The sequence below is a fragment of the Haliotis cracherodii genome, unplaced genomic scaffold (assembly GCF_022045235.1).
Source record: "Haliotis cracherodii isolate W230 unplaced genomic scaffold, xgHalCrac1.p SCAF_2, whole genome shotgun sequence".
Classification (NCBI taxonomy): domain Eukaryota; kingdom Metazoa; phylum Mollusca; class Gastropoda; order Lepetellida; family Haliotidae; genus Haliotis; species Haliotis cracherodii.
Genome location: NW_027266275.1, coordinates 38,894,937 through 38,918,404, shown reverse-complemented (window position 1 = coordinate 38,918,404; position 23,468 = coordinate 38,894,937). Strand labels below are relative to the sequence as shown.

Genomic DNA, 23,468 nt, shown 5'->3' with positions numbered 1-23,468 from the left:
ATTTGATGTGATTGATTATCGAGGATGTGTAACCGTGAAAGCAATTACCACAGATGTACTGAAGCCAATCTTTAATGTATTCAGATCACGTTTACGTCTTTGCAATTAAAATCTCCACTACTTCATCAAGAGATATTGGTCAGCACCGACACGCCTGCCCACCCCCAAGACACGTTCTACAGATGTTCCCCCCGTAATGAACCCGGTGTTTAGAATACACATGACAAAGATGAATGCATGATTAAGTTAAACCCGACCCTGATCGAAAAAATCGATACCCCTTACCCACCCTCCCAGCATGGGCAGGTTAAAGTGGCTACGTCACAGGGATAACATGGGTCAAAGACAGGCGTTCACTGTTGGCACGATCTGACTGGTAGCAACATCAGCCCCGAGTATCGATCTAAACGGGCCTAGTATCGACAGGCAGCTTTTCCCTCAGCAGCCAGTCCTGCCTGACTTGTCGCGCGGGATGGTCGTCTGCTCTTGCTTTCCCAAGTTATCGCACCTACCACAGCTTCCGGGAAAACTAGATGTAAAGAATTGAAGGAGTGGTGTTCTTGAGATAACTGTGAATTCATTTTGACCACAGGAACTTGTGAAAGAGCGGTTTCTCAGTCATCTCTCTCGCCGCGAATACAAGCAGCACTGAACAGCAGCAGTAGCCAATGAGAGAAGCTTTCGTGGACATGCTGCAGTATTTAAATGTATCTAGCTGAAAGAAGGGCACCTATGTAACGACACGTGCCGCGCGTGTCAGGTATTGGAAGCGCGCGTCAGGACGGCTCTTGGTTTGGTGTCATGTCTACAATTCGCCGGGCATACATGGAGATATCAAATGGTATTCGGGGCCTCCGCCTCCACCGCGAACAGTCGTCCCAAGGCGGAGGGTCCTCCCTTAAAGAGACTCTACACCGAGCCACCAATGGCTCTCCGCTCAATAACGTCAGGTTGACGCGTTCACCCAAAGCTGGATTTGTGAAACGAATTCGGACTATGAGCGGAAAAGCTGCACATAAAACTATCCAGGATTTGTTCATGGATGAGTCGTTTTTGTCCAAATTTTTCTTTTACTTTTCTGCCGAGGAAAGAGGTGTGTTGTCACGCGTGTGTAGACGTTGGAAGCATATCCTTTATAACACGAAGTATTGGGCAGAGGTCATGCCAATCATATCCTACCGTGACTGGACAAAGGATATGGTGGTCAGGAAACAGGTGTACGACAGCCTTCACCAAAGAGGGTTCGATGCTGTGTGTTTGTTCGGCGCCACCGACGAAGACATTTCGGATTTTGTGAACAATTTCCCACCCAGTAAGAAGCATCTTAGGTCAATAAGCGTCCGCTGTGCCAATGTCACAGACGCAGGTTTGGAGGTCCTGTTTAAAAAGATGCCATGTATTTATCGGGTTGAAATTTCCGGGTGTAATGAGATTACGGAAACCGGTTTATGGTCTTCACTCAACCCTAAGATAGTGTCCCTTAGTATTAGTGATTGTATCAACGTAGCAGACGACACAATTGGCGCCATTTCCCAGCTTCTACCATCCCTCTACGAACTGACCATCCAGGCCTATCACGTGACAGACGCAGCATTGGCCTTTTTCAGTGCGAAGCAGAGTTATACGTTGTGTATCCTCAAACTACAGTCATGCTGGGAAATCACCAACCATGGAATTGTAAATATTGTGCATTCCTTACCCAATCTGACCGTCCTAAGTCTTTCAGGGTGCAGCAAGATCACTGACGATGGTGTGGAACTTATTGCGGAGAACCTTCGTAAGTTACGCGTTCTCGACATTTCGTGGTGTCCCCGGATAACGGACGCATCACTCGAATACATCGCATGTGACCTTGGACAACTCGAGGAACTGGTGCTGGATAGGTAAGAAAAGACAAAGTTGACAGTTCTTTATTGAAGGAATAATCAATGCCTTTCAAGCACTCTTATTACTTTGTTTCCTATTCAACCATCCAAAACTGGGCCGGGAAGTAGTTCTTGGTTTCTTTAAATTACTGGTTTTATTCTGAAGGGCAACACATTTACGCAGTTGCAAAAATACGGACATTTAATACCGGGAAGTGATAAAAGCTTAATGCATCTGGAGAGAGAAGAAGCAAACAGGTTTAGTGTGGGGACTCCCGAATAGGGTCGGTCGGGAACCGTTAACATGTTATTGTCCTGACGAATGTTACAGGTATACATTGACATGGAAGTTTACGAAGTTGAAGATTTCATTGGCAACCGATCCTACTTACCACCATAGTGTGGTCTATACTAATGTGACATTGATGATGGTCGCATTTCAATATTCATCGACACGAGTCATTACCAGACATGCATTACAGATAAATCATTCTCTTTCATCTCCAGCCCGGCACATTTTCATATACACACAAATCCATTGTTCGGGTATTTTTGTATGCGCGTTCTATTGTCCTTTATCGCTTCACATATAGTAGCCCTGCAGCTGTCGGGTAGACGTATTTATGACGGTTTATTGCCACGTTTTCCAACAAATGCACAGGTTGCCGCCCAAACAACCACCGGGAAAATAACACAGCTCAATGCCACGTTGTTGTAAATTATCTTATGGCTTGATGGGGATGATATATCAATATTAGATATATGAGGACACATACAATGCCATTGATTCCTACTTGGGAATGTGTGAACAGTAAGAATAATCGTAGTTCGTGTGGGTATCGATTCGGGATCTCCGTCAGTGAACTCTGTTGAGCTGTTTCTGCGCTATGCTTCAGTACCGAGTTGATGCGAGTTATGAATGGCGAACGGGGTCAGTCCGTTCACGCGCGTTCAATGAATAGAAACACATTTACGGCAGCAGCTGTAGTGGGGCCTGGTGTGTCTGTTGAGTTCACCAAGCTTACAATTGAGTATCTGTATTGTTGAATGTATAACATTGTCAAGGTGCCCTGGGTTCGAAATGCATTGTATTGGAGTGCCAATGGGATGGTTAAAATCACAACAGCACTGCATGCTTAAGATTAGTTCCTGCATGGCGTGAAGCCGGTGATAAACGTACTTTAACACTTGCAAACTGGACAATTACATAGTAAACACGCTTGTTATCATGCTCATTGCGAAATACGATCCACGGATGTCAGAGATAAAACGACAGTATTGTCACACTCACACACACACACACACACACACACACACACACACACACACACACACACACTCACACACACTCACAAATGTGCATGCAGATTTGCACTACTTATAAGAAATATAAAGTTAATCTTGTTGGCACTCGTATTGGCACGCTTAAACATCCAAAGTGGAAAAAAACAAACATGTCTATCCCCGTTGTCAAGGATCAGCCGGGGCTTTCGGGTAGCCGAGTGGTTAAAGCGTTCGCTCGTCACGCCGAAGATCCGGGTTCGATTCCCGACATGGGTACAATGTGTGAAGCCCATTTCTGGTGTCCCACGCCGTGATATTGCTTGAATATTGCTAAAAGCGGCGTAAAACCATACTCACTCACTCCTTCAAGGATTAACCATTTATATGTTGATATGAAAAGTTGATTTATATGTTGATATGAAAAGTTGATTTATATGTTGATATGAACTCTGCGGCGCCAAACAACATTCACTCCCTCATTGGTGCTTTACCCAAAGGCTTAATGCACCATTACATTCTACTATACGTATCAAGAGTTAAGACACAGATGGAAACATAAACAAACTGAATAATACCTTTGCAATATTTATTGGCATTGATTGAGTATGCTGTATCTGTTTTTGTGTTCGCTGTGTGTGCACAGATGTGGAACCAATAACGTTTATGTGTACATGACGGGATGTTCGCATATTCAATATATCTTCTCTAGATGATTAGACCGTACCTTTTATTCACGAATCCCATTTTCTCATATATTAAGGTCGTGGGGTCATGACATATGAATTAAGGGATGTATTTAATTCAGAAGTAAGCAACATGTGGTCATTCATGTAACGACAGTGAGAATATATCGCATCCGTATGATGGGTGAGAGTGAGTATGGGTTAACACCTCTCAGAAGTATCCAAGTCTTATCACAGCTTGGGGCATCACGAAATAGGCTTCACAATACCTAATTTGGTGGAAACTGAACCCGTGTCTTCGTCATGATGAGCGAGTGCTTCTACTACTAAGCTACCTCACTGTTCATCAATAAATATCAAAGTGAATACCGAAATCCAAGCGACCTTAAATCAATTCGTTAATTCAAAGTTTGATATTTGCATTATAAATACATAAGTTGAAATGATTAGGAAATGTTTTCCTTTGTCTTAAGCAATCCAGACCGGTTGGTCCACTGGTGTAAGTCGCTGCAGCACTGATGCTAAGTTTCTTCCATAAGCTGTCAGGTACCGCTGATTGTTGGTTCGAATCCAAGTTTCGCCCTGATTATGATCCTTGGTTTATCATCATCATCATCATCATCATCATCCCCGTGGTCGTGATCGTATGTTCCAACACCGCAATAGACGTATACGAGATGCTTCATTTTGCGCTTTCCTCACGCATTAAGCTGGCACGCCATGATAGTACCGAGATGATGACTGTTCAAGCGGCGTTATACCCAACTCACTCAATCGTTATCCCACCCGGAATGTCCACCGGGGTACACTACACAAAGATACGTGACATTTGGCCACATATCATACACAAGTTACCCCCGTATGTAATTGAACTATCCCGCTAGCTCCGCGAAGCGGCAAAACGGTTCACTGGAATTACGTTCACTGGAAATATGTTATCAATTCATATTGCACCTTTCTACAACTACAACATGTATAACTGAACTTGAATTGATCGATAACTTGTTAAAATGATTACATTTCACTACAGGGTATGTTTCATTAATACCACAGATGCAATATACATGTATGTACCTAAAGCAAAGACAACAATATACACGTAATTAACACACACTGTATTATATATGAAGATATAATAAGTCAAGTTAGTTACATATGGAAAAGGGCTAGGAACAAGTTACCCAACTGAGGCTGCTCTCTCCTTGGTATTTACATACTGAATTTACAAATGTACAAAAGATTACGTAGAATGACAAGTATGATAAGGAATGATGAGTATAGAAAGAAACAATTGCAAATATAACAGAGAAAAGAGATAAATTAGACAAAGCATTTGCTCCGATAGATGTGAGATTGCACTGCCTTAAATACATATTTTCTTATTTAAATACATGTACATGTATATTATGACGTGTTGAAAGATCTGCACTTCCCCCTAACAAAGTTTCACATGAAGTGGTACAATTGTGTTCCTTGTAAGCATGCATCGTATTGTTAATATAAGTTGTTCTCTTTGACCAGTAAATAATAGACAATGAGTCTGAAATGCCATTACTAATAAAACGGGAAACATAATATATTTCTGTCCCATGCAATGATTTGTTGATATTTGTTTGTTGTTTGACGTCACTTCTCGAATTTCCATCGATACCATGACGTCTTGTAAAAAATGGAGTCTGGTCCAGACAAACTGCATTGGTTGAATGTGATATCTCAATTATCCTCTGTCGTGCCTTACACATACGGATAGATGTATCTAGTTATTACATCGCTTATGCGTAATGTACCATGTCATGTTTCTACTCCATAACAGGCGTCTATATTACATAATGGCAACATTCAGAGCGTTATACACATCGATTGCCGAACACCAGACATACAGCATGTGTACACGCCCTCTGTTAAAATACTGCCGTCAGATCCTACCTACGTCAGATCGATGCTACGACCGAAGCATATCGCCCAGTGACGTTAAACATAGCTATCAGGCATTCGTGCCAAACGCTGCTTAATTCCAAACATGTTATTTTTAATCTCAGTGGATTCATCTGCACATGAATAGCAACTAGAAGTTATAACACCGTTATTGTGTGCAGAAAGTGAATTTCAATGTGACATTTTTAGATCACATTGTTCTTCAGGTCTGCCAGTCTTTAGGTATCACTCAGTGGCATCCTTTAATTACATGCACCGGGGTGTGATATCTTTTTAATCACCTATCACAAATATGGAGTTAATTGCTTGGAGATAAGCGGCTTTAGATTATGGATCACCTATCACAAAGATGCATTGAGATTGGACTAGATGCCGTGTAATCAACGGTTGGTGGAAATTCTTTTGTGATCGGGTTGCCATCCCGAAATGGTATTGACCCTATCCGTCAATGCCATTCTCAACATCGTCGTTAATACTTTATAATGGTCTTTAAGAAACGCTCACATTTTAAATCGACTTTCAGTATTTCTCTGTGCAAATATACAGAAATCTAACTGCCCAAGGCTTTGTGAATATGTCAAATATTGCGTGATGTGCTCAGCCGGAGAAAGATGGATACTTCTTTTAGGAGATTGCATCCCCTTCCTTTCACATTCTCTCACAAAACACATTGTTGAGCTCGTAAAAAGCAGAGATTCTTTCCTGTATATCGTAAAGACAAATTGCGGCGCCTGGTTATGTCATTCGTGAACGCTGCGCGCCTTCGTACTAATCGGGTCGACGTGACCTGAATGGTCGATGCCGAGATCATCAATAGTCTTTTGTCTGGAAATAAGCGTTTCCAAATAAGTCGCAGACCTCAGGAAAACCGTACTCTTAAAGAAGGTTTTTCAAGAACCATACCCGGCGGCTATCCAGTCTGTTGTAGCACATCTGAATGAAATATGTTAAACAGTGACGCGAATGCTCAGCAATCTGGCGCGAGAGTAATTTACGAACTCTTGAACCAGATTGTTTCGTTAGCTGTTTCTTGATTTTCCGTACAAAAAGTACGAACAATTAGTCACGACCGGGTTTGAGGTAGACAGATAGAGAAATAAGCTCAGAACGTTACGCAATGTTACGTTAAAGTGATGGCATGTAAATGGAATCAGCCTCCCAGATGTATCCTCGTGGAGACACAGCAAGAGGGGGGTACACATACCTATGTCTACTGTTATGATTCACACATCTGGAGAGGGGCTGAAACGGCTATTGCTTTCCCACATGTCCCTTAGACTAAGCCGCGGGTTAAATGTCGTCTCGCAGAGCCAGAGAGTATGTACACTCTATCTAAATGTAAATCTTGTTTGAACGGGTTGGGGTCGGCCATTGCAGGGATTTTTTTTTACCGTTGAATTATGTTTTCGCCTTTCTATCAACAAACGCATATTTTACCATCCCGGAAGTAGGAAGTTCTTGCGTTTTTATCATCAGGGAAAACGAAACCCACACCCCACCTCTTTCCTTCGATGATGATAGTTCAACATGAGAATGACTTATTGCGATTAGACTAATATCTAATCTCTGCAATGAACATATTTTACAGAAAATACAGTTGTTAAATTATGTTTGTAAAATATGATAAAAAGGAGCCATGGGACTTTATTCATTTGAAACTGTTGTAATCTAGACTTGCCAAATATAATAAACTTGAATAGGATTGGATATATCTGTTCGGTATCTGTATGCTGGACTATGCATTATCACGTTTTAGAGAACACAATTTATCCGAAGTTGGTTGTATATAAATTAATAATAACCACAACAATCGTCAATGGGCAAGATGCGTGATAACCTGAGTTTGATTCCGTGTCCATCTGTACATTTGGCCCACCTGGGTAGCCTCGTGGTTCGCTCGTTTCCCCGAAGACTCGACGTGTGAGGCCAGTTTTTTGTGTTCTGACTGGTTTATGCTGGAATATTGGTTACACAGCGTAACACCTCGCTCAGTCACACATCTTAAGATGTTTTTAATCCTAATATATAAACAGGCAAATGTTAGTGGTGTCTCGATTAAACAAACGTCGGATAGATCTTGGGATAAACTTAAATGTTACTTAAATTTTTGCCACCACGAAGTATTCGTTAACCCACGATATTATGTATACTTACATATTAAAACCACGCCTTCAGCGACCGTCGGCTGTGGTAAGAGTCAGGGTGGCCAGGCTTGCTGACTTGGTTGATGCTTTTCGTCGTATCCCAATTGCGTAGATCGATACTCATGATGCCAATGACTGGATTGTCTGGTCAAGACACGATTATGCACAGACGATGTCATATAGCTCGAATGAGTGAGTGAGTATGCTTTTACGCCGCTTTAGCAACATTGCAGCAATAGCACGGCGGGTGATATCAGAAATAGGCTTCACTCGTTTAAAGTTACCTATGTGGGATATCGAACCTAGGCGTAATCACAGGCCGCCATCATACAGTTGGAATATTGCTGAGAGCGGAAACAAACAAACAAACAAACTCTTCCTCAAAAGTTATGGATTCTTTGGCCAAAATAACCAGAGTAATTGCTGTGCCAACATCTCCATCATGTTTGACCACACCATATTTTTCATTTTGTGGAAACATGCTTTAGTTATTAAGGTATCTAATGGAATAATGTTATATGTCTAGAATGCTGATAAGCCCTCTTGTTGAAATGCGGTATGTTACATCAAGACATTCGCGGTCTTGGAAAATATATAGGTTGTGGGGGAATGGTCGTCTACATGCTAAAACCCCATCGATGTTAGAGCAGTAGCTGTTCCAAGAGTTGGTGCCAGCACAGAGCCTTGTTCTTTATTGAATATAAGTGAACACCATTCAGGCCTCTAATTCAGCTGTATATTGATTTGAAATGCTATTTGGTTTCACTGCAAAAATGTTACTGTATATCGTTCATTTCTCTAGACCTCTGTTTTATGGAAAGAGGAAATTGACGTAATCAGATTGGAGTAGTTTTTGTAAGACCGTGTCTCGATGATTATAACGACTGTGTGAGATATTGATCTCACACACAGACAATCTCGTTGTAACACCACTCCGAGACATTAATTGTAGCTATAAACCATTTTTTCGAAGCTTCGAACTAATACGTCAATAATGATCACGTACTAATACGCTGGATGAATACGCCCTGCAATAGCTGTGTGTTGTAGATACGAAATAGTCAATATTCATATTCCGGCACAGGTAACATATGCATATATTTCATTTATGAATTATAAATTGTCATCATTAGTAAATTAATCAACACAGCTGTTTTGTACAACCGTATCTAGTGACACTCTGCCAATCCTAGACTAACGCTTAGTCTCTGAAAATATATAACGTTGATAAAAACAGGCTACTCCATTTAAATTGAAAAGGAGCCTAATTGAGGTAAGAGATTCTGCACCTGTCTAGACTTGCTTCATTAAGGGCTATAGTATTACAGTAAGGGCTGGGTGGAAGGGGAAAATAATTGGGTTCAAGGACCGTTTGTGACATCCGGTTCATCAAATGTACGGATTGTATAGGTAATGGGCAGGGAGTGATGTCCTGAAAGCCGGTCCGGTCTTATGAGGTTTCACTGTACATGAGTCTAGGATTAGGGAGGTTTAACCTTGTAAATGATTGTCTGAGTCATTGTTTTAATGTTTATTACAGAGTCCTCGTATCAAGCCTGCGATCTACGCTTGACATTTAAAAGTTGCGTTATAAAGACAAGATACTTTGAATAATGAACCTCTTTCTACAAATTGGCCGTTATCAACCTTGTGATCATGCCTTGTCATGATACATACACAAGCTAGTTTGCCTTCATGTCTTAGCTATCTCATTGATGCAATTCCGAATAGTGTGTGCTACGACAACAAACACACACACATATATACGCACCAAGGCACGTACGCACGCCATCTCATCAATGCTGATACATATAATAATATTCGGGGTTTGGATTGGTCCCAGGCAACCGATGCTTGTCGTACGAAGCGACTGAATGGACTCACTGGTCATCTTCGGTGCACTGATTGATTAACGTCATCGTACCCCGACTGTGACTTCGGTCCCCCCCTAATTACTGGTCCTGACTGATCACTATTGCTGACTGTGACTTTAAATATCAAACAGTACAGTACAGAAAGTACAGTCACATTTTACCCAAAGATGCCAAGGAAAGACGCAAGTCTTAATTTCCCCACGCAATATTCACATTTCAGGAAATACTGATCACATACACCAGTGGCACCATGAGTCCAACAGTGTGGAATGCATCAACGATCCATGGAATGTTGAAATAGCCAACAGTCATTCTACGCGTACGGCTAACTCGCTGTCTACGGCTGATAGTCTGTACAGACTTCACGCTCGATACTGTTCTGCTCAAGTGAGAGCGATGTCCCGGGATGAAATATACTACAGTTCCCAGGTGTACATAGCAGCGTTTCGATGGAATGTTAACACGATGCATAGATATCACAGTATGTCAATTTCAAAGGAGTTTGCTAAACGCATTATGGACGAAAGGTAACCCAGATGAACGTACGAGGGCTGGTCAAAAAGTTCTAAGCCTGACTAACTTTCAAACTAGGGGCCATAACAAAGTGAACTAGTCAATGTAGTACATTGTTTGAGTACTTCATTGCAAGTGTATTTGGTATGTTTGTATATTAGTGACAGCCAGTTGAACGTGACAGGGGTCCAAATGGACACAGAAATGGACAAGAACGAGCATCGAGCTGTCATCAAGTTTTTTTACATTCAGAGAAAAGTACTCCCTGAGAAATTCATGACCGCATGTCACAAGTGTATGGGGATAAGTGCACTAGCTGTGCCACTGTTAAACGTTGGGCAGCAATGTCGAAGTCCCCCAACTTCCATCAATGAAGATTCAATCAAGGAGATAGAAAAACTTATACAGTCAGATAGTATTACCATTGCGGAAAGACACTTGAGGAAGACACAGGTCTAAGCCGTGGAACAATTGAAACTATTATTCACGAACATTTACAGATGAATAAGATATCTGCTCGTTGGCTGCCAAAGTTTCCAAATTCTGATCTTAAGGAAAACAGAACTGACATTGCCTGAGAAAATTTAGAGCTATTGAGGAGGATTTCGTATTATTTAAAAGGAGACTAGTAACGGGTGATGAAACATGGGTCTACCACTATGATCCCGAGTCAAAACGTCAATCCATGGAGTGACAGCATTCCAATTCTCGAGCACAAAAGAAGTTCAGGTCTTCAAGATCAGTGAAGAAAGTTATGGCCACTGTATTCTGGGATGCATAGGGTGTGATCCTTGTTGATAACTTAGAAAGTCAAAAGACGAATACCGGTGCCTACTAATGCTGATTTGATTCATCGTATGAGCTATTCTATCAAAGAAAAGCGGCGAGGATGCCGACTGCTGGAGTACTACTACTTCATGACAATGCCTCTTCTCACACCTCTCGACATGCAAAGGATTGCTGTGCGACAATGTGGGTTCGAAGAGCTTCCTCACCCTCCTCTATCCCCAGGCCTGGCACCAAGTGATTTTCCACACGTTTCCTTAACTGAAAGAACACCTTCGGATTCAGGGGCGGTTTAGGCCCCCAGTACGTACCTTCATAAAGAGTATCGGGGGTGTAAAATATGTCATGGTTGAACACCCTCGGCGACGTTTTGCCATTGCTCATGCTATCAACAACTTGTTTGCCCGACCTTAAAGCCGTTGCCTTAAGAGGCGACTAACGGGATCGGGTGGTCAGGCTCGCTGACTTGGTTAATGCATGTCATTGTATCCCAAATGCGTAGATCGATGTTTATGATCTCAATCACTGGATTGTTTGGTCCAAACCGGCGTCATATAGCTGGAATATTGCTGCGTACGGCGGTAAACAGCAAACAAACAAACAAAAACAGGTTCTTCCGGCGTAAAAGGCACTCTCTGTTTCATATAATAATTATTCCTTCATCAAGAAAAAAGAGTATATGTTATGTATAGTCATATAATGCACACTTTAACCCTGTTAATTCGAAGGCCCTTGGAAGGTGGTCTTTTAATGATATGGCTATCTCATCGAAAGAATTGAGAAGGGGTTAAAACGATGTCAATACTTATAATTGAACAGAACTTGATGCAGAACGACGTAACGCAATTGTACACACAGGTTGTTCTGAAAGTGCGAGCATGTGTGATGGGGTCGATAGTTCGTGCTTGTTCCTTCCCTAGTGAAACAAGATATATCAACGCTATGTTTACTGATTTTGGAGATACGTCCTACATCAGCTGTTCTTCCTGGAACTATTGTCTCCCGTGACTTATTCCGCTTTTTACCATTCACGTTGAGTATTGACGAAACCCACAGTTGTGAGGGTTCACACAACCGAATCATTACTACACATTCAATTTCCTTGTCCTGGTGCCGTGTTGACTAGCACATGTTTACATGCCGAACTAAATGGAAATAAGAATAGCGAGGTATATATGGATCTCCTACAGTGAGTGAGTGAGTGTGTTTGAAAATGCAGCTTATAAATGGAAGAGTGCGTTAAATGAGTTGGAAAATGCAGGTTAAAAATCAATGAGAGTGATTTGGAAAAGGCAGTTTTTTAATGAGAATGAGTGAGTTGGAAAATACAGATTATATGAGAACGAATGAGTGAGTTGGAAAATACAGAATATAAACGAATGAGTGAGTGAGTGGCTAAATACAGATTATATATGAATGAATGAATGGGAAATACAGATTATAAATGAATGAATTAGTGAGTGAGTGAGTGGGAAAATACAGATTATAGTGAGTGAGTGAGTGAGTGAGTATGGTTTTACGCCGCTTTTAGCAATATTCCAGCAATATCACGGCGGGGGACACCAGAAATGGGCTTCACACATTGTACCCATGTCGGGAATCGAACCCGGGTCTTCGGCGTGACGAGCGAACGCTTTAACCACTAGGCTACCCGACCGCCCCTACAGATTATATATGAATGAATGAGTGAGTGAGTTGGAAACAGCAGGTTATACAGGATTGAGAGGGAGTTTGTAACAGTATCGGTGTTATTAAATATGGAACGAATGTTTTAGTGATTCCCCTTTACTTCATGTGCCCCTCAATGAATATCCCTTTCATGTTTTGATTTGAGTATATATACTAAGCATTACAGCTTAGAATGAGTGAGTTTGGTTCACGCCGCTTTGAACAATAGTTCAGTTACATCACGGCGTGTCAGCATAATGTGGGAGGAAAGCCCGAAGTGATGCAGGTCTCAGGTGCAGGTTTACCACTGTGGTGAAACATGAGTACGGCTATGGTGCGGAACAACCTAGAAACATAATCGGGGCGAACCTGGATTCGAACCCACGATCCCAGTTTGATGGCGTGCCAAGATGAGTGGGCACCCGTGCCCCCCAAAACCCCAAACTATTGCATCGTACAGATTTAATACTTTGATAAAGCCTACGAGCCCTAAGTTAGTCTTGTTTGGCGCTGACAGACCAAAATTCGTCATCGGGTCGCATCACGTCTTCAAACCAGCGACCATCAGATCCTGGAAGCCAGTACACAAACTCTGAACATCGAGTTCTCGCGCCCTGTTCGTGTTGTATTGTTCCCTTTGTCTGCTGTATTAAGACTAATATGGGATAACTATACTTATTCTACTCGCCATGCTAATTACTGACTAATAATAGCGTTCTTTGATCTCCTTGGTCATACAAACATCATCTGCTGACCACACCGTTCATACGAGCATAGCATTTATTAACTCAACTGTTCATTTAGTTACATCCACACAATCCAGTAAGCTTAACGATTTACCATCGCGATCAAATCATAATGAACTACTCTATCGTGGCCATGTTTGTCCAGCCATCATGGCAGCCAGACCATCAACAGTCTATTATTCTATATCATGTTTCCAGACCTAATAACGTTTACCCGTGACTGCTATAGTATTGATGGAGCTTTAGGCTGTGCCGTGGGTTATAGCTGCCTAGTCTAACGCTTTGTAGTATTATTTCCTGAACTAGTGTCAAACCCTAGCATTGCCACCACCAATACAATCAATACCACTCCGTCCTGCACTATACCACGGGGTGTCAGCTGCCGGCACGGCAATGACTCATGCTTCTAATTGTTGCCCCTAGCTTGGAACTACTTTTTTCGCGCAATTATTGCTGTAATTGCTACTACTGTCTGTGTTGTTGGCCCCTGGGTGTAGGGATTTCTTAGTTTCGTACTAAACTCCATTATGTACCTGTTAATGTCGTTCCGCAGTAAACCTTCTTCTGTGTTAGTTGAGCCAATTAAATGTTGATGTTCATTTTCACTGGAGTCGCCGCTTTGCCAAATTAACACGATTTGCTCAATATAGAACAGGCAAATATCAATCAGCTGTTAATGACCATGTGTGCTTGTAACATGCAAATAATTAAATAGTAGCCAACTGTCGTTCCAGTTGTGGCTTCTGGAGCAGTACAAAAAAGAACTTCAGAAAGAGTACGACGCTTCAAGTCGTTTTATGTCATGTCATGTTTTGGTGATCAAATATTTATTTGAAGCCAGTTTTCGCTTGTTGAGACGTTGTTTCGAAAGGCAAGACTAACCCAATTGATTCTCGCACAATTAGAGGGGTTTATTATTAATGGATTGCACCAAGTGGCTCAAAACAGGTGTTGTGAATTATTGTCTCCTCCCTACAGATGACAAATAATCCATACGCTTCGGATGAATGATGACTAATTAGGGCGACATCTGTTACTTGAAACGTTTCAAAACATACGAAACTATTGGTTTTCTCAAATGCATTGGTGCGCTGACTTTACGTTTGCGTTTTCCTGTGTGTTTTCGCGAACACCTGGTGTCATCACTGATTTTCAGGAATACATTCATATAGCTTTCATCGCTATAGATTTTGCGCCAAATGGAACCTCTTTCGGCAGATACTCGAGACAGATCACGCTATGGACTTGATACTTATATTATATTTTTAAGTAATATTTTGAGGCGGGGATATATGTGTACTCCCTGAAGATTTCCGAAGCATGTTGTTCCATGTCTAACTCGCCCGACCCAGTATGCTAAACTGACGGAAAAAACAAAATGTTACCACAACATGCAAACCTCAGGAAATGAAATTAAAAATAGGAAATATTGATATTTTGAATACATCATATTATTCACTAGTGCTTCTGTTAACTGACCCGTAAAGATCCGGGATAGATTTGGTCTTCAGCAACCCATGCTTGTCGTAAGAGGCGAGATGATCGGGTGGTCCGGCTCGCCGACTTTGTAGACGCATGCCAAATGCGTAGATCGATGCGCATGATGTCAATCACTGGATTGTCTTGCCAAGACTCGTTGATACAGACGACTGTCATGTAACTGGAATATTACTGAGTTAAACAGCAAAAAAACACAAACATATCATCTCTCAACTTGACTTTTGAAAATGACGGGTCGATACCGTTTGACATTTATATTCACGGTACATTGTTAGATAATGTAGATATTTGTGATCAGAGAGGCAACGAATCTCTTGATGTCCTCCGCCATGGTATGGATAAAGTATTGCTAGAAGCGACGTCAACCTCAGGCACTCATTCTTATTAAGCTCGCCATTATCAAATCCATTTGTATATCAGCATCAAAGGAAATCATGAAGTCAGATGTAGATGTCGTCCACGTGGGTCAGCAGATTTGTCATGACGTTGCTAGAGGCGACGTCCCCCAGAGAACTCGCACATCCATCAAACTGGTTTATAGATAACAAGCCCATGACCTTTACTGTGATCTCGCTTTGACGGGAAATGTCAGGCAAATAATAACAGCTCTTTACTAAGGTGTGCTTTTCCCGTGAGCTGTCAGGAAAGAGTAAGACTTCATCAGCGATGTTTGGCTGCAATGGCATCGTACACAGTCGACGTGGGCTTGTGATGTCGACGTTAGAATATAAGCTTAAGGTTGCGGCTGTAGAATTGTAAAGGAACTGCAACGCTGACTGATGTCGTGTGCGGTTGTGTGGAGATCATGCAAATGTTAAAGGTGGAAGTGATGTGGGAAATTTCTCGGAACAGACATTTCTCAAAAATAGAATCAAGAATATCATGTGACGGAAGACGAATGTTCCGCAGGGTGTTTAATAATAGTCGACTCTTTATTGGTTGCACGACCTCTGTGATGGCAAGTATTGACCACGAATGGTTTTCCGAGTATGACGCATCAGTGACTGTCCGAAGCAATAATCATATTCCCTATTTGACTTGAATCATTGTTCCCGTGTTTGTTCAGGTGACCTCATGGCCCTTGCATATGTGGGTGTCACCTGCTGGGCAGGACCCTCGTACTGATTCGCGAGCACCTGATACCATCGCTAGTTTATAGTCATTCATAATGACATGCTATAGTCGATATCGTATGTAGGACTCTGTTTTTGGCAGAGATTTCCTGTGATTATGAAAAGGGATTTGTCGCATTTATTTACAGGGCGTTGGTTCACTGAGCTATCTTAGTGCTATAACTGTCGTAGCTGCCATGCTTAACCATAGGTTTAATTAAATTTGCCGAAGCACAGAACGCTTTGTGAAACGGGGCACATATAGACAACTGTGCCTTGATAAACATACTATTCGGATAGTTATTTTTCACATACGTATACTCTAAATAATGTAATTTCACCTGTTCCTGTTCTTTGTCAAGTGGTTTTATGTATAGGTTGCGATTGAACAGTGAGTAGTATGTTTCCTCGTCTGTTCTGAATTGGGAATTATCGATGTGTGTTGTTTGTCGTCCTGAGAAGGGCTATTATTCCCGACACTGTGCAGTGAGGTAACCAAGTGGTTAAAGCATTGGCTCATCACCGCGAATACCTTGGTTCGATTTTCCATATGGCTACAACGTGTAAATCCTATCCATGGTGTCATCTGTCGTGATACGGCTAGAATGGTGTTAAAAGCGGCGTAAAACTATACTGTATCTCGCTCATTGCTCTATATAAAGTATGTACATGTGCATAATTTCTGGCGTTCTTCCCACATCCAGATGACACGCTGTGATAGCGACGTGAAACCAAACTCATGTGGATTTTTGTAAGAATTGATCCCCGGGACTATTGGCATCGAGGGACCCCTGCACCTTTGGTAATTCTTGGTTCTTACATGCTATTCTGGGACAAACAAATCGGTTCTTTCCTAACGTGGAATCGTATGCTTAAAAATCGATTAGTTTCAATATTTTCAAATGTGTGTGTAATCGCACCACCACGGCATGGATCGTTGCTCACGCTATCGACCAATGGTCTGCCAGATCCAGGCGCGTTATTGAAAGAATCACCAGATTTGTTTCACTCTTTTGTGAGTTTTGTATTAGCGAAAGTAATTTGTACAAAATTGATTCCTTCGTTGAGAGATTACTGTTCTTTATGTTTGTCGTTTGTGTCCTGAGTTGAAACCTCTTTGATAGATGATAGTGTAATGCGCAAGTTCAGGAACCAAGATGGCCGACTTCCATTAATTTCAACTGATAACGGCTTGAAACAAAATGCCCGGTCCGAGACATCAGCGATAATGGGACAGATATTATGTTGGCCTGACCCTCGTAAATTGATGGTCACAAACGCCATAAGTCTCCGGAATACCCGATCTCCGGAATGTCCCGAAGGCCAATCTCCTTCATTGATCATTCGGAGGACACCAATAATCATTTTAATGGCAAACACACACTGGTTGAAATAAAAATATGATTTGGGTGTTGGCAGTTTGTAAGATTACTTGTTTGACAGTAATCATTATTAAGGGGAGGTTTTAACGTTTGATGTTAGTAATTTGTGTTTGGCCTATGACTTCACGAATCTTTTACGAGAACTCATCTAAATGTCAAAGGCCTCATTTATTTCTGCACTGTTAGGAGCTGAAGGGAAGTCGGGAGCGATCACATAACGTCCCCGTTGCCTTGGTAGGTTTCGGTTTAGAAATAAGTGAGTGAGTGAGATTGTATTACTCCAGCCTCTTATGATTATTAACGTCGCGTTCATGATTATTTCCCTTATACAGCGACAAGGAAGCGCTCGCGCTTATGTGTGTGTCAACTTGTATTTGTCAGGACTAACGTCGGTTTTATAGTGCTAGACCACTGAGACACCATGCCGAAGTGTAACATGGATGACCCACTCAGACACAGTATGGTGACTCCATGCCGACCAGTCCTTGTTTTATCCCCCTAACACCAATCGCCAGGCAAGGAAACAAGTAGCATCTTTTAACGTCGTTTGGTATGGCGCGACCGGGGATTAAACCACCGACCTTCCGCTCTCCAGGCAGACAACATTAGACCCCGGAGGCGGTTTTTCCAGTGTGATATCACGTCAGTCAGAGCCAATGGTTGATATCATGAACACAATAGTCACTTTGTCATTGTACGGTGACACAACCAAATCAACCAGTGCGAAATAGTGTTCCTACTTCAGCCATTATCGTTAAGTTTGGAATATATCGATCTTACGTTACACTGCATCGTTTGATTCTTCGTTGATTTTTATTCGCGTGGCGGTATAAATATTTATCTAAATCTAAATGAGTCCATTACTGATATTATATAACAGACATGTTGCCCTTTACACGTAGACGAGTCGCTTGATCATCGCAGCGCCAAGGGCCTGTTTGGTCCCCAGAGCTTTGGGATGCTTAATAGTCAGCTGAAAGGACCTTCATCAAACGTGGTCGGTAGTTTGTCTGTCGAATTGTGATGACTATAGGTTTCTATCGATCAGACTAACCATGTTTCCAGTGGAACATATTCATTAAATACAGTCGGTAACAAGCTTGACTGGTTATTACGGTACGTTTAGTACTGTAATTATTGTGTATGGGCTACCAACATGAGTCAAGGGCTTGTGCTACTTAGTGATCGCAGTATTGAATATCGGAAAGAAAAGGTTCATTACCGCTTCGTAGGATGTAGTTCATGACAGTGCTCTAAGTCACGGCACAGGACGGTTGTGTAAATTTCTGCCGTTGTAGTGGCAGTCGCATCGCGTCTGTCGCGACACTGGAAGTAAGTTGCCCTCAGTCTCACGGAGTACAGTTGCATCGCTTTCTGTCGCGGTACATGGCTGAGTAGACGCTCTTTATCGCGGCACAAGACACCCGAGACGCTCGCTGTCGCGGTACCGGAGAGTTGAGACGCTATCTATCGCGGTAATGGGCAGTTAAGACGCTCTCTGTCGCGGTACCGGGCAGTTAAGACGCTCTCTGTCGCGGTACCGGACAGTTTAGGCACTCTCTGTCGCGGTACCGGACAGTTAAGGCACTCTCTGTCGCGGTACCTGACAGTTAAGGCACTCTCTGTCGCGGTACCGGACAGTTTAGGCACTCTCTGTCGCGGTACCGGACAGTTAAGGCACTCTCTGTCGCGGTACCTGACAGTTAAGGCACTCTCTGTCGCGGTACGAGAGAGTTAAGACGATTTCCGTCACGGTACCAGAGAGTTGAGACTCTGTCTGTCGTGGTACCGGAGAGTTGAGACGCTCTCTGTCGCAGTACCTGAGAGTTGAGACGCTTTCTGTCACGGTACCAGAGAGTTGAGACTCTGTCTGTCGCGGTACCGGAGAGTTGAGACGATTTCGGTCGCCGTACCGGAGAGTTGAGACCGCTAAAGATATGTCGCGGTACCGAAGAGTTACGGACAATTACGGACAATTACGGTGTTCAATGTCACGGGACAATTTTAGCGCTCTCTGTAACGTCACAGTCCCATTCCCTCCAACCCAATTACACATATCTTTGAAACATGGGTTTGCTCAAAGTTTCGTTTTACCATCAGTTGATTAATCTGATTGAAGAAATTGCCATATAAATCAGTTTGTTCAGACTCTTTCGAACAAACAACATTTTAGATTTGTACTTTTTATGATAATCATGAAAGTGAACATGACATAAGATGTCGACTCCATAAAGCCTCCGCCACATTGGATCCCTCTCTGTTATAAATTCAAATGGAGTAGAAACGCAATATCGAAAAAGATTTTTATCTCCACAAGTAATCTCAGACTCTCATGCAGAAATTCGCCCGAGACATCAATTTCATCCTACACCAACCTCAGTCTCCCCAAAAATGTATTGGATAAAATCTCTACTTTTTACGTTTATGTTTATGATTCACGTACAGTACATATCCATCACATATTTATGTGAATGAAACCAACTTCTTTATTAAGCCTTGGTTCTTTTTTATTTCCAAAGTTCTCAGTCTTATCTCAATAAATGCACAGAACCACTTAACATGCACATAAATATGTCTCCAATCAATTAAGTTGAACCCCATCATTGAAAGTGCATGCCTTCGGTATAGAAATAACTGCCACTGTGATGCATAAATCTGCACCAGTGATGAAAACAATCAACGCAACCGACAAACAAAGGGAAATACGTAGTCAGCCATGAACCCGATCGCTTCTGAAATCCTCAATCCGTCCTTCAACACAGGGGTTATCTTGGCTACAAGGTGTAAGTGTTATTTACAAGAGATTATTATCAGCTTGGCAATGTCTGTTTTGTGGATGGCTGTTCCATCAATCTGTATTTGAGGTCGACGAGGTCGTAGTAGTTCACTGAAGTAGTGTCGACACTTACACAGGAAGACGTGCGTGCCATAAACATGCCAAGGCGTGGCGTTATCAGAACACGTCTGCAACAGACGCCGATTGCGTTGTCTGTAGACTGTCATATTTCGCTAAGTGTTATGAAGTATCCTTAATCCTTTCTCGATCGAATCTGTCTCGTTATATTTTCTAAATTGCGCGGAACACTGGGAGGGGGTGGGGGTGGGGGGGGGGGGGGGGGGGGTGGGGGGGGGGGGTCCATTACGCCATAACTGTCTTCACGGAGTTTTAAAGATGAAATGGGCTGTTGTGCTTGGTAGTTGTAATATGACAAAAGAAGAAATGATCTTGCCAGTCGCCATTGACCCTTTCAACTTCAGAATTTTATTCTTAGATTTTTAGCTTTTCGTTATATTGGCATTCGTCATTCGGGTACTCATCGTATAGTAGTTCAACCTTCAATTATTGGTCATACTGGCTTTTATCATTGAGCTATTCATCATATAGTCGTTCATCGTTCAACTATTCGTAATACTGGCATTCGTCATTGACCTATTCATCACATTGTCGCTCATCGTTCAACTATTGACCATATTGGTATTCATCATTGAGCTATTCATCACATAGTCGTTCATCGTTCGAGGTGGCACTCGTGGTCATCATTCAGCTATTCATCCTTCGATCCTTTTTCATTCAGATTTTCACTCTGTAGACATTACTTCTTTGGACATTAAATCATTATTTATGTTCCATGGGTCTAGACACTCATCCTTCCGTCTCTCACTTTTCAATCATTCTCCCCTTTAAATCATCTTCATCAGCTACGCGTCAGTCATCCTAATATCCTCCAGTCGTAGATCATTTTGACCATTCAACCTTTATTCGTTGATCATTCAGCCATTCATCGTTTTGAGGTTGCTCAGAGTACAAGACAATTAGTATATAGAAGCTGAACATATTCAAATAAAACTTCGTTTCTCTTTGCCAGACATATTCTCGTGGGACTCACCGAAGCATTCAATGATTTTACACATGGGTACTTTTTCCTTTTTCTCTTTCAAACAAAACACTCAATCAAATTTAGCTTAGTCTAAAAAAGCATGCAATGCGAACAATACTCGTGGTAGACATGTTGAATGTATAATGGCATCTATCAAACACAAACAGTTGTTGACACAAGAGACATTTTAGTGTCGTGTTACTCGCTAATATCTGGTGACAGAACCAGTCCTATTCAAATTACAGAGTTGTGGAAAGAATGTACTAATCGAGAGAACTGGATCAATAATGGTCCAGATGTTGTTGTGAGAGGTTCACACCAGGAGCTCGTGGGTTGCACCTCGTAGCTGGAACCTCGCACGCTATCTCGTGTCCCTGGCCACATAGTAGTGAATGGCTGACCCATCCCTCTATACGCAAACACAGACGCAGACTCACGATTCCCAGTGTACCTGACTTTGCTGGTTTTAGTAATCGGCAAGCCCATTCGAGTTTGAATGTCGTGGGAGACAAGTGTTATTAATTGTGTCGTGTGTGTATAGAATTGGCATGGGCACACATAACCCGCACATTTCCTGTCTTCATTGTGGTCACGATTAGTAATAGACTCAGAGTCTCTTGTGTTGGATCGTCGTGTGACTTCCTCACATTTGTACAATGTATGAATACAATAAAGCCTTGGTGGCGTCCACATTGAAACGGCTAGAACGTTGCTAAACGAGGCATTAAATAACTCAGTCCTGAAAAAACTATTGTGAGGGCTCGCCATGCCGAACACTCTGGTTCGATCCTAGTTTGGGTACATGATGAAACGTTTTCTCAGTAATAATAATGTAGCGCTGTGCGTATAAATCAGTGCATGGATTCGGCGCTATACTAATGACCGTTACTATTATAAGTATTGTTAGTAGTTGTAGTGGTAGGGGTAGTAGTAGTAGTAGTAGTACCAGTACCAGTAGTAGTAGTAGCAGTAGTAGTGGTAGTAGTAGTAGTAGTAGCAGTAGTAGTGGTAGTAGTAGTAGTAGTAGTAGTAGTAGTAGTAGTAGCAGTAGTAGTGGTAGTAGTAGCAGTACCAGTAGTAGTAGTAGCAGTAGTAGTGGTAGTAGTAGTAGTACCAGTACCAGTAGTAGTAGTAGTAGCAGTAGTAGTGGTAGTAGTAGTAGTGGTAGTAGTAGTAGTAGTAGCAGTAGTAGTAGTAGTAGTGATGATAGTGGTAGTAGTGGTAGTACCAGTAGTAGTAGTAGTAGTACTAGTACCAGAAGTAGTAGTAGCAGCAGTAGTAGTAGTAGTGGTGGTAGTCCCAGTAGTAGTAGTAGTAGTAGTATCAGTAGTAGTAGTGGTAGTAGCAGTGGTGGTGGTAGTAGTAGTAGTTTCCCCAGTTGTAAGGATATATCTTTACTCGCTCGCTCGGTCAGTAGTTACCACGCTGTATATGGTATGGCGTGGTATCCCAGTGGTTAATTCGGCACGCCGGAAACCTGGTACGAAAGGGAAAGTATCTATCCCCCCTGTAACAGCTGTACCAGGAATATAGGTCAAGACTTTTGTGTTTCTTAACATTCCGATCGATGATCGCACGGTTGCATAATAACGAACGAGTTCGCGTGTATGTGTTACGTCCTTCGCTCTTCAATGTATGCTGTGCTTTCAAACCCCTATACCAGACAAATAGCACCCTCGCTACATGATTTAGCTGAGATTGGTTGGCATCAGATGTCTTCGCACATCTCCAGGGGCACAGGGGGCCCAATCGTCTGTGTGGGGCTGCGTCCTCCAGGCGTGCCAGGAACCATTGACCGTGGGTTCGAATCCCGGTTTGCCCTGACTATCTCTCTAGGTTTGTCAACACCATGGCCGTGCCAGCATTCGTCACTGAAGTGGTGAACGTCAAAGATCTGCATCACGACTGGGTCTCCTCCCAGAACAAACTGACACGCCGTGATAAAGCCGAAATGACGCTCGGGGTGGTGTTAAACCAAACGCACTCACTTACTCTTGAGAGGGGAGACGGTCTATGTGTCTACTACTGTGATGGCGCCTGTCATATGATTTATTCACTTCTTGATGACCTCCACCCACTCGCGGTTGGTTTGGTCATG

The 23,468-nt window shown here is 42.3% G+C and overlaps 1 protein-coding gene across 1 annotated transcript in view; it reads left to right on the top strand.

Annotated features, from left to right (window-relative positions):
* Nucleotides 1–463: 463 nt before the first annotated feature.
* Nucleotides 464–23,468, top strand: part of LOC139468075 (F-box/LRR-repeat protein 16-like) — a 74,882-nt gene continuing 51,877 nt past the window's right edge. Inside the window, exon 1 of the mRNA XM_071249784.1 lies at nucleotides 464–1,883. Coding sequence (XP_071105885.1) covers nucleotides 802–1,883 — 1,082 coding nt within the window. The 5' untranslated portion in view covers nucleotides 464–801. The remainder of the gene's footprint in view (nucleotides 1,884–23,468) is intronic.